The sequence below is a fragment of the Carya illinoinensis genome, chromosome 2, assembly GCF_018687715.1.
Source record: "Carya illinoinensis cultivar Pawnee chromosome 2, C.illinoinensisPawnee_v1, whole genome shotgun sequence".
NCBI lineage: Eukaryota > Viridiplantae > Streptophyta > Magnoliopsida > Fagales > Juglandaceae > Carya > Carya illinoinensis.
In genome coordinates this window covers 13,013,403-13,026,386 of record NC_056753.1, presented here as the reverse complement: position 1 = coordinate 13,026,386, position 12,984 = coordinate 13,013,403, and the positions used below count along the sequence as shown (strand labels likewise).

The following is a 12,984-nucleotide window of genomic DNA, read 5'->3' as shown; positions in this document are numbered from 1 at the left end:
AAGCAAACAGTAGTAGCTCGATCTAGTGCAGAGGCCGAATACAGAGCAATGGCTCACACTGCTAGTGAGCTGACATGGTTACAACACTTTCTTCATGAGATTGGGTTTCCAGCTCCTGTCCCCCTTCAGTTATTTTGTGATAATCAAGCTGCAGTACATATTGCGTCTAATCCTGTATTCCATGAGAGGACTAAACACATTGAGATTGATTGTCACTTCATTCGAGATAAGATATTCAGTGGTGACATCTCTACACCCTTTGTGAAGTCTGCTGATCAACTTGCAGATGTGTTTACCAAACCACTTTGTCATAGTCGGCTAAAGTTTATTTGTTCCAAGCTAGGTTTGTATGATATATATGCCCCAGCTTGAGGGGGAGTGTTGGAATACATATTGTAATTAAATGTATAGTGTGAGGGTATAATGGTCACTACTTGTATATGTATAGTTGATTACTCATTAATAAAACACAATACAGTTTTCTCTCTCTCTCTTGTTTATCGACTACAGAGTCCATACCCTATTTCTTGAACACACCTTTGAGTGTTGAGTGTGATCCTCTACCATTAGCTACTCTTACATTTTCTTCTTCACACTCACCCAACCTTACCCAACCTCCTCAATGCCTCCCCCAGTTCCTTTATAGGTTTACTCTCGTTACTTGCGGCCGCCGACTCCCATGCTTCCACCAATCGTGTCTCCATCTTCAGATTTTGAGTTACCTAGTACTTAAAACTCTCCAACTATTGCTATCCGCAAAGGTACTCAATCTAGTATTACTCAACATCCGATTAGTCAATTTGTCTCATATCATGCCTTATCTCTCATTCATTCTCATGTTTTACTTCTCAACTTTCAAAACTTTATGTTCCCAAGACAGTTCAGGATCCTTATCTGATCTGGGATGAAGGATAGCTATGAAAAATGAAAAGGATTCCCTTCACCATAATGGGACATGGGATCTTGTTCCACTACCACCTGGTAAGCAACCTGTTGGGTATAAATGGGTATATACAATCAAATTTCATCCCGATGGTTCAGTGTAACGTCTGACAACTTGCTTGGTTGCTAAGGATTACACTCAAACATATGGCATTGATTATGAAGATACTTTCATGAAATAAAGTCAGTGAGAATCAAGGTATTGTATACAAGTTTATATCAAGCAACCACCTGGGTTTGTTGCTCAGGGGGAGAATAGAGGTATTGTATACAAGTTAAAAAAGGCATTATATTGTTTGAAACAATCTCCTCAAGCATGGTTTGGGAAGTTTTCTGATGCTGCATTGGCATTTGGTTTTCATAGATGCCAAACAGACCATTCGGTATTTCACCTATATAGTGATGCAGGTCACATTTATTGGTTGTATATGTGAATGACATCGTAATTATTGGGAGTGACTCTACTGAAGTTGCTAGACTGAAACAGTTTTTACATTATTAGTTTTAGACAAAAGACTTGGTCAAGCTTAGATATTTCCTTGGAATTGAAGTCATTAGATCTAAAATGGGTATCAACCTATCTAAGAGGAAATATGTACTTGACCTTCTGAAAGAAACCAACATGTTGGGTGCACGACCTATTCACGCCCCTATGGACCCAAATCATAAATTCTTGAAAGGGGAAGGGGATTCAGGTAGGTATCAAAGACTTGTTGAAAAATTGAATTATCTCACTATAACTAGACCGGACATCTCTTATGCAGTGAGTGTACCGAGTCAATTTATACAAATGCCTAGGGTCTCACATTGGGATGTTGTAATTCATATTCTTCGTTATCTTAAGCAAGTCCTTGGCCATTGTTGTATCGACCAAATAAACATATTAGGGTTGAAACCTTTTTAGATGCTAATTGTGCAAGATCCCCTTCAGAATCTACTACTAGATATTGTACCCTTGTGGGAGGTAACTTGGTTACATGGAAGAGTAAGAAACAAGCAGTAGTAGCTCGGTCTAGTGCAAAAGCTGGATGCAGGGCAACAACTCACTGGTAGTAGACATGGTTGCAACACTTCCTTCAAGAGATTGGGTTTCAAGCTCCTATCCCTCTTCAGTTATTTTGTGATAATCAAGCTACCGTGCACATTGCCTCTAATCGTGTGTTCCATGAGAGGACTAAACACATATAGATTGATTGTCACTTTATTCAAGATAATGTACTAAGTGGTGACATTTCTACACCTTTTGTGAAGTCTGCTAATTAACTTGTAGATATGTTTACCAAGTCCTTGTGTTGGAGTTGGTTAAAGCTTATTTGTTTCAAGCTGGGTTTATATGATATATATACCCCAGCTGAGGAGGAGTGTTAGAGGACATGATTGTCATAAGTATAAATTGTGAGGGTATAATAGTCAATTGCATGTGGTATATATATGTTGTTGTACATCAGTGAATAATTAATGTGATCTATTTTCCCTCCATAAGTGTCTACACTATACCTTTTGTGAAGTCTGTAGAAAACCTTGCAGATGTATTTACTAGGGAGATGCTTGGGAAATGAAATGAGATGAAATGAAAATTTGTAAATAGTAGCAAGATTGTTTGTGAATAGTAGTGAGATATTTTGAATTAAATATTTATTGGGTTTCAGGAAAGTGGAGAGAAAAAATTGAATAAAAAATATTATAAGATAAAATATTGTTAGAATATAATTTTTTAATATAAGTTTTGTTTTTGGAATTTGAAAAAGTCAAATTGTTTTTTTCATTTTGCTTGAAAGTTTGGGAAAGCTATAATAATTAATTTTGAAAAGTTATGATTAGTTTGAACGTGTCTGTCTTTAAATGATGTTTAGAAATAGAAGGGATAAGATGAGATAGGATGGGATGAGATGGAAATTATTTCCAAACATCCCCCAAGTCCTTATGCCATAGTTGGCTAAGATTATTACTCAACATCCTGTGTTTGGGTATTGAGAATACCTCAACACTTCTCAACATACTCTACTCCTATTCGTTACTTTATTATTACTTTTTACCTACTTTTTACTACTATTCAATATTTTATTATTACTTTTCACCTACTTTTTCACTACTATTCACAACATACCTCAACACTTCTCAACACTCAAACCCAATTTGTTCCATGTATGCTCCAGCTTGAGGGAGTGTTAGAGGGCATAATACCCAATGAGCAGTATAAATGTAAAATTTAAGCTGAGGTATACCTAATGCAATAGCGAGAGGGTAGGAAATGTTTTTGGTTTGCCCTTCATTTTCTCTACCCTAATCTTGACAAGCATATTAGACTAATTGGACTTCATTTAGTTATTGTCATACGGCATTCATATCATCAAAAAGAGAAAGTTTGAACCATGTGCATTCTTTAAACATGGGAATAATTCTTTGAAACATTTGTCAAAACCTCACTAAAGTTTTAAGGTTTTCTGTTAACAACCCTCAATGACCCTAGAGGTCTAGTTTTAATCACGAAAGCGTTAATTTTACTCTAAAAGCTCATAAAGTTTGCAATGCATCATGGGCGGCAACCCCACAATGGTCAATCGGCTACCGCTTTGTGAATTACATGTACTCTTTAAATGCCAAAGACATGAAATATGTGCATACATGGATGTATAACATGAAATGGAGTCTAGGAATAATGTTTTGTGCCAAAATCTTAGCATATAGTTGTACAATGCTCAGTGCTCTATTTACAAGTGCATGCATTTACAAATTCAAACAGCCTGCGATATGACCCAAAGCATTCACTTATGAATCACAAAATTGATAGGCACTCATCCATGACTCGTAAACATACTTAAGTGATGCCATGAATGATAAAATAGTTGGCATGTTGCATAATACACCTGATGCCATTCCCAGGACAGCATCATATTCCTGTTAATATGAAACTGTTGGAGTGTGTTCCACTTGGTATGACTTCTTGGAAGTCATACTCTGTGTTCTTACTTGATATAAGCATAGCCTTTTAAAAGATTGATACCGATATGCTATGTACTCGATGAAAAGCATTACAAGTACTGCAAGCAGCTTTACATTCTTCAACGCAAATTATTCACAGAAGTCAATTGTAGAAACTTTCAAACATGTCAACAATCTAAACAACTCATACCGTGTCAATGATACGGAAAGAGAGCTTTTTGTGGGGGAAGACGACCTACAAAGAAAATTGACAAAAAATGGACAGATTCATCACTGTCAAAATTACAAAAACAAATGTGGCAGATGGTAAAGAACCATAAATCGCATGAGATGTATTTACTGGTAAATCCGGGATTGGAATTCTTTCATAGATCTTTAACTGCAATGATGAAACCTCATCTCTAATTTCAGGATCGCCCTTGCTATCTTCTTTGGTATAAAGTAAAATCAATTCTTGGAATGCTGGCTCCTGATTTGTCAACACAATTTTAGAACATGGACTGGAAATTGACATTTTCAATCCATGAAAGTTTAGGTCACTAGTTAATTTCTCAAATCATACACAGAAGTTTGACAACCAAGAAATGGGTAAAAGCTAATCTTGCTATCTTAAGTTGATTTTGCATAGCGAACACCTAAAAACAACCTTCTGAATAGAAGCAGAGCAGCATATACATGAAAAATACCTGGAGAATTGACTGTGAGAAAAGAATAGAAATGGAAGTTTGAAACATCTTCCAGAAATTGTTGCCACAGTATTTCCTTTTAGCTGGTCTCCAGATATCACTAAGTGATATCCTTGACAAAAAAATAGGCCTGTGTGAGTTCTACAATTTGGTCATTACAGAGAATGAGTGTATCCTTAAATGACATATAATTAAACAGAAAATAGAAAAAAAATGCTAAAATAATAGTAGACATTTACTTCCGAATTATTTATTGGCAAGCAAAATTCATAACCTTCTATCTCTCCATCCTGGCATATAAATGTTTACTTGCAAAGTGCGCACCCATATATGTACTATGCATCAGTTAATATTCTTACTTGTAGTTTAATTTCTCACATAAATCCAATAAAGAGAACTTACACAGCATAATCAGCGAAAGAAATCATTTTCTTTACTAAATCCTGAGAGAGTTCTATACCATGGTCTATGTATGGCCCTAGAATGAGAGAGTAATTGGTAGGAATGATTCTCATTGAATTTGTAACATAGGTACAAGGTAGTATATATAGATTACAGCAGAAGAAAAAAAGGAAAGAATAAATTAAATGCTAATTTCTAAGGAAACTACATCTCCTAGAATATTCATACATTTACAGCTAATATCTCCTAGAATACGGCAGAGTTGACTAGGCAGATTTTGAAAACTTTCTAACACTCCCCCTCAAGCTGGTTTAAAGATGTCTTCCATTGCCAGCTTGCTGATTAAGTTTTCAAACTGTTTCTTTGGAAGTCCCTTTGTAAGTACATCTACTACTTGCTCAGCTGTAGAAATACAGGGCAAACAGATTACCCCACTATCTATTTTCTCCTTGATAAAATGCTTGTCCACCTCCTCATGTTTGGTTCTATCATGAAGAACTTGATCGTGAGCAATAGCTATTGCAGCTTTATTATCACAATACAATTTCATTGGTGATGAACTAGTAACTTTCAACTCTTCTAGCAATCTTTTAATCCACAGTGCTTCACAAATTCCACGAGTAACAACCCTAAACTCAGCCTTTACACTACTCCTTGCCACCACATTCTATTTCTTGCTGCGCCATGTTACTAAATTTCCTCCAACAAATGTGCAATAGCCAAAAGTTGATCTCCTATCAGTGACAGTTCTAGCCCAATCTGCATCAATGTGTATTTCCACTTGTAAACTCCCATGACCTCCAAACAATAAGCCTTTACCTGGAGTCCCCTTTAGGTACCTTAGGATTTTGTATACAACATCAAAATGTTCAGGTTCTGGTGAGTGCATAAACTGGCTTACCACACTTGTTGCAAAGGCTATATCAAGCCGTGTGTGAGAGAGATACAGGAGTTTCCCTACCAATCTTTGGTATTGTTCTCTATTGATTACTTCTTCAAGTTTAGCTGGTTGGAGTCTTAGATTCGGCTCTATAGGTGTTTTTGCAGCTTTACACCCTAATAAACATGTTTCTCCAAGTAAATCAAGAACATATTTTTGTTGGGAAACAAATATACCTTTCTTTGACCTTGCAAACTCCATGCCATGAAAAAATTTCAAGTTACCCAAAGTCTTTGATTTCAAACTCCTTAGCAAGAATCTTCTTTAATCTCTCAATTTCATTGCTATCATCCCCTGTTAAAATAAAATCATCAGCATAGACAATAAGTATATATCTACTTTACCTCCACCAATGTGTCTATAGAACATAGTGTGGTCAGCTTGACCTTAGCAATAGTCGTGACTCTTTATCACCTTTCCAAAGCATTCAAACCAAGCTCTAGGAGATTGCTTGAGTCCATACAAAGACTTCCTCAATCTGCACACCTTCCCCTTGCCTTCTTTGCCTTCAAATCCTAGTGGTTGATCTATAAAACTTCCTCCTCTAAGTCCCCATTTAAGAAAGCATTATTCACATCTAATTGATACAAGGGCCAGTTGGAATGGATTGCTAGGGATAGTAACACACGGATTGAGTTCATCTTGGCTATGGGAGCAAAAGTTTCCTAGTAGTCAATTCCATAGGTTTGAGTGAACCCCTTTGCCACAAGTCTTGCTTTGTACCTTTCTAAACTACCATCAACCTTAAATTTGACTGTAAATACCCATTTATAGCCCACAGTCTTCTTTCCCTCTGGTAGATCATCAATTTCCCAAGTGCCATTAGCAATTAGTGCATTCATCTCTTCTTGAACAGTCAATCTCTGTTCCGGGTGATCCAAGGCTTCCTGAATGGTTCTTGGAATAAAAAGAAGAGAAATATTGGATGTAAAGGCCTTATGAGTATCAGAGAGTCATTGATAGGATAGATGTTTGGCAATAGGATGTGTGGTGCAGGTTCTAACTCCTTTCCTAAGGGCTATAGGTAAATCTAGATCAGCGGAATTGTCAACAAAAGGAGTAGGAGTGGAAGAGTTACTTGGTGTATTGGAAGGACCAACTTGTAGAGGTGATGATGATTGACTTTGCTTCGGATTGGACGAAGGATTTCTATTATTCTGACGATCTCTTCTTCTAGTATAAACACAAAGTTCAGATGAGATAATCTCTGGTAGTATTTCTCCCTCTGGTTGTGAATCACTTTTGCCTTGTACAGGTAGACTCGGATTTCCATTATTTTCACTAGATAAATTTTCTGTTTCCTGACCTTCTAAAGAATGAGTGTGGATGTTCATGTCAGTGTCAATGAAAACATTAGGAAAAAGATTAGACGTTTGCCAAAACTCATCTTCATTCCTCTTTCTACCCCTGAAGATGGTTATGGCTAAAGTAAGGCTGTTTTTCAAGGAAAAATACATCCATACTAATGTGAGTTTTCTTTATAATAGGGTTAAACATTTGTACCCTCTCTTATTAGGAGCATATATGAGGTAAATACATTTTTCTGCCCTAGGGTCAAGTTTGGACTGAAGATGGGCTGGTATATGAACAAAAACAGCGCACTAAAAAACTTTTAGTTGTAAATCTGATGTTACTCGACAAGTAGGGAAAAGCTCCTTTAGGCAGGCTAAAGGAGTGTCATATTTCAAAACACTTGTAGGCATCCTATTAATGAGATAACAAGCAGTCAAAATAGCATCACCCCATAAATATTTAGAAACATGCATAGAAAACATTAGGGCACATGCAACTTCTAATAAATGACGATTTTTTCTCTCCACAATACTATTTTGTTGTGGGGTGTCATGACTAGTAGATTGATGTTGAACACCTTTTTCTGACAAAAAAAATTCCTAAACATTTGTTTAAGTATTTAGTATTATTATTAGTTCTAAGAATACTTGTTTGTGTTTGGAACTGATTTTCAACCATATGATAAAAAACCTTGAATAGTTTTTCAACTTCAGATTTATCACTCATCAAATACACCCAACACAACCGTGTATAATCGTCAATAAACATCACAAACCATTTTTTTCCAGATGCAGTAGTGATTTTTTAGGGACCTCAAACATCACTATAAATTAAATAAAAAGGTTTTGAAGCACGATAACATTTTGATTGATAAGTGTTCCGATGACTCTTGGATAAATGACAAGTTTCACAATGAAGAGAGTTGCAATCAACAATTTTAAATAAGCTGGGAAACAAATGTTTAGATAGAGAAAACTAGGATGTCCAAGTCTAAGATGCCAAAGCATAATTTGTTCTCGTAGAGGCACTGAACGAGTACTACAACTATTCAAACCCTTAGCTTGTTTAATGTTGAATAGGGACTCATCAAAATAATAGAGTCCATCAATCATTCTAGCCTGGCCAATCATCCTCCCTGAAAGTTGGTCTTGAAATTCACAATGGGAATCATAGAATATGACACGACAGTTAGAATCCCGTGAGAGTTTACTAACAGGCAACAAATTACCAACAAGTTTAGGAACATGAAGGACAGATTTTAGTTCAATTTTCTAAGAGATTTGGACAGAACCTGTTCTTGCAATGGACGAGAAACTTCCATCTGCAATTCTGACTTTTTTCTTACCAGGACAAGGGTAATAAGATTGAAAAAATTGTGAAGTACTACTGCAATGGCTGATTTGAGCCGCCAGAGGGAATAGGGTTTTTAGATGAATCAGAAAAGGAACCTTGCTCTTGATACCATCTAGAATGAGAGAGTAATTGGTAGGAATGATTCTCATTGAATTCGTCACATAGGAACAAGACAGTATATATAGATTACAATAGAAGAAAAAAAAGGAAAGAATAAATTAAATGCTAACTTCTAAGGAAACTAAATCTCCTAGAATATTCACACATTTACAGCCAATATCTCATAGAATACGGCAGAGTTGACTAGGCAGATTTTGGAAACTTTCCAGTTGTTGGAATACATAGTTGTAATTAAATGTTTAGTATGAGGGTATAATGGTCACTACTCTATGTATATGTATAGTTGGATATTCATCAATAATATCAGAACAAAGTATTCTCTCTCTCTCTCTCTCTTGTTTATCGACTACATGGTATCAGAGCGGTGAGTAGTCGGTGGTGGTTGTGTGACAGAGTCAGTGGTGTTTTCCGGTGGGTGCTGGTGGTTGCCGTTGGTCGTTGGTGGTGCTGTGAAGTTTCGGCTGAAGTTTCGGCCGGCAGCTCCTTCCCAAGTGTTTTTCCAGTGACATAAGGGGTTATCTCCGGTAATGGACATTGGAATCGAGGTCGCCAGCGTGGTCTGTCCACTCCGGTGAGTTTTCGTCTCCATCAGCTGCAGGAAGGACGGTGTATTGCCGGCCGAAGAAGGAGTCTCAGGGCGTTTGGTTGCAAGTTCCCACTATCTTATGCGTGGTTGTGCATGCCCCCAATCTGGAATAAGAACCTATTCCTATCTGGAATAGCACCTGTTTGGCAATAGGTATACAGTAATTCTGCTTTCCCTATTCCTGGCTAGGAATAGCTTATTTGCGGTTTTGATTATATTCTTGGATCCGATACGCCCGAATCTGGTACCGGCCGGTACAGGCCAAAACAGGGCCGATACAAGCTGGTTCAGCCCGATATAGAACCGGTTCAGACCCAATACAAGCCGAAATAGGCCCTAAAATTCGATGTTTTGACCGGTATAGACTGTTTTTCAGCCGTACAGATCCAAGATTTGGTTTGTTGAGCTGGTTTCTATTTTTCCAGCGTGTATTTGTTTGTTTTTTGATCCATATTCTCGTATTTTTCTCCATGGAGGCTAAGTTTGAGTCATTATCTATTGCACCAAACGTTAATATGCCTATGGCTACGGTGAAATTGAATGGAAAAAACTACATATTGTGGTCAAAATCTGTTGAAATGTTTTTGAAAGGTAAGGGTCTTTGTCGTACCCGCTTGGTTGATTCAATGCCTGATTCAACTAGTTCTACCTTTGCTCAATGGGAGCAAGAAGATGCTCAAATCTGCTCCTTGATGTTGACTAGTATTAAGCCTAATATTTGTGCTAGTTTAGTACTCTTTGACACTGCTCAAGAGATATGGAGACATCTCAAACAGATGTACTCGGGTGTTGGAAACACAACTCGTATTTATGAGTTGTGTCAACAATTTTTTGGGTTGGAACAGGGTGCTTTGGGCCGGGAAGAGTATTATTCTCAGGTGATGAGCATATGTGAGAAACTCAAAATTTATCAACCTTTCACTTCTAATGTTTCAATTATGCTAAAACAACGTGAAGAGTTCAATGTTGTTCGGTTTCTAGTTGGCCTAAAACCTGAGTATGAGTCGGTGCGCTCTCAAATTTTGGCAAGCCCATAGCTCCCCTCATTTCTTGATGTGTTCTGTCGACTTCAGCCAGCCACATTATCTGGACCTAGATCTTAGTTGTCTTCTGACCAGAGTAATGAGAAATCCACTTTAGTTGCCTCCTATGTTGCTCCTGGTGGGCATGGAGGCTAGGGTGGTAGAGGTGCACATGGGGGACGTGATGCCAGAGGTAATCGCACTCGAGGTCGCGAATCTTGTAAGTGCACCCATTGTGGTTAAACTAACCACTCGGTGGACTATTGTTGGGATCTACATGGTAGACCATCTGGGTCCGCTAATCAAGCCATTTGCCAAGACTCTACATCACAGACAACGAGTTCCAACTTGCTTCCAGAGATGGTCAACATATTGAAGGATGAGTATGATCAGTTTTTAGTCACACGAGCGGCTTCATCTTGTAGAGCTACTCTCACCCAACCAGGTACAGCATCCACATGTCTTGTCTTATCTACCCAAAATCCATGAATCATCGACTCAGGAGCTAATGAACATCTAACCGGTTTGTCCCATTCCTTATTTGAGTTAGGTACTATGTCATTTCCCAAGAAGGTTACTCTTGCTAATGGTTCTCTTGCTAAAGTTACAGGCATTGGATCCACCAAACTCACTGATTCTATATCCCTGTCATCTATTCTATATGCTCCTAGTTTTCCCTTTAGCTTGCTGTCCATTAGTAAAATTACTCAAAATCTTCAATGTTCTGTGACCTTTTTTCCTTCTGTATGTATCTTTCAAGATCTCAAGACGGGGAAGAAGATTGGCACGGGGCATGAAACTGGTGGTCTGTATTACCTCGACGTCGAGCAATCACCCACTCGAGCCCTCACTTCCTCCTCCGCTTTTGAATGGCATTGCCGCCTTGGACACCCATCCATTTCTCTTCTGAAACGTCAAGTTAGGGATCTTGGAAATGTGCCTCCCTTTCCTTGTGAAGCATGTCAACTTAGTAAACACCACCGTGTGTCTTTTGTACCTCAAGTTGATAATCGAGCATCTTGTTCTTTTGCATTGGTTCACTCTGATATATGGGGACCATTCAACATTATATCAAACAAGTTTCAATATTTTGTTACATTTGTTGATGACTATTCTCGTATGACATGGTTATTTCTGATGAAAGCACAATCTGAACTCCTTTCCATATTCAAAGTCTTTCGAAAAGAAATTAAAACTCAATTTAGACAAAATTCAAGTTTTGCGTTCTGACAATGCTAAAGAATATCACTCTAATGCCTTTGCTGCTTACTTAAGCAATAAGGGAATTGTTCATCAAACTTCATGTTCTTACACACCCCAACAAAATGGGGTGGCTGAACGCAAAAATCGTCATTTGTTAGATGTAACCCGAGCACTTTTACTGCACATGCATGTTCCTAAACGTTTCTGGAGTGACGGTATTCTTACTGCGTGTCACTTTACCAATCATATGTCTTCATTTGTCCTCGATGGCTCCTCTCCCTTCTCCATCTTGTTTCCCTCATTGCCATCATTTTCTCTTCCACCCAAAATCTTTGGGTCTATTTGCTATGTTCATAATCTTGGCCAAGGCTTTGATAAACTTGATCCACGTGCTACCAAGTGTTTCTTTGTTGGTTATTCTTGAACTCAAAAAGGATATCGCTGCTATAGTCCTACTCTTAGACGCTACTTCACAAGTGCTTATGTCACATTTTTTGAGTCCATACCCTATTTCTCAGACATGTTTTCGATTGTTGAGTGTGATCCTCTATCATTACCTACTTTAACCCTTTCTCCTCCACAATCACCCACTATTACCCAACCCCCTTCAGTGCCTTCTCTTGTCCCTCTACATGTGTACTCGCGTCGCTCACGGACCCCGACTCCCCTGCCTCCACCAACTTTGTCTTCGTCTTCAGACCCTGAGTTACTCAGTGCTTCAGAATCTCCACCTATTGCTCTCCGAAAAGGTACTCGTTCTTGTGTTACTCATCATTCGATTAGCCAATATGTCTCTTGTCATGCCTTGTCTCCATCTTTTTCATCTTTTACTTCTCAACTGTCAAAAGTTTCTATTCCTAAGACAGTTCAGGATGCTTTATCTAATCCGAGATGGAGGACAACCATAGAAAATGAAATGGATGCTCTTCACCATAATGGGACATGGGATCTTGTTCCTCTGCTGCCGGGAAAACAATCTGTTGGTTGTAGATGGGTATACACAGTCAAATTCTATCCTACTGGCTTTGTAGAACGTCTGAAAGCTCGCTTGGTAGCTAAGGGCTACACTCAAATTTATGGCATTGATTACGACGAGACTTTTTCCCCCGTTGCCAAAATTTCATCTGTTCGGGTATTGATCTCTCTTGCTGCTACTTTGGATTGGCCCTTATTTCAGTTGGATGTTAAAAATGCATTCCTACATGGTGACTTAAATGAGGAAGTGTATATGGAGCAACCACCTGGTTTTGTTGCTCAGGGGGAGTGTCGAGGTACAATTTGTAAGTTAAAAAATGCATTATATGGTTTGAACCAATCTCCTCGAGCATGGTTTGGGAGGTTCTCTAATAGTGTATTGGCATTCAGTCTTCATAGATGCCAAACAGACCACTCGATATTTCATCTGCATAGTGATGCAGGTCATATCTTATTGATTGTATATGTAGATGATATTGTAATTACTGGGAGTGGTTCAGCTGGAATCGCCAGGCTGAA

At 38.2% G+C, this 12,984-nt stretch overlaps 1 protein-coding gene across 22 annotated transcripts in view; it reads right to left on the bottom strand.

The window, feature by feature from the left end:
• Window positions 1–12,984, bottom strand: part of LOC122300135 — a 55,396-nt gene that overhangs the window by 26,680 nt on the left and 15,732 nt on the right. For 19 of the 22 annotated variants that reach the window (XR_006239918.1, XR_006239917.1, XR_006239919.1 and 16 more), the window contains 3 exons: window positions 4,572–4,712; window positions 4,226–4,385; window positions 4,076–4,120 (listed from right to left, as the gene is read on the bottom strand). Coding sequence is in view for 16 of the 22 variants with exons in the window: in XM_043110563.1 (XP_042966497.1) it covers window positions 4,076–4,120; window positions 4,226–4,385; window positions 4,572–4,712 (346 nt within the window). In the remaining 6 variants the exon portion in view is untranslated. The remainder of the gene's footprint in view (window positions 1–4,075; window positions 4,121–4,225; window positions 4,386–4,571; window positions 4,713–12,984) is intronic. The other 3 variants (XM_043110572.1, XM_043110574.1, XM_043110573.1) reach the window with 2 other exon arrangements.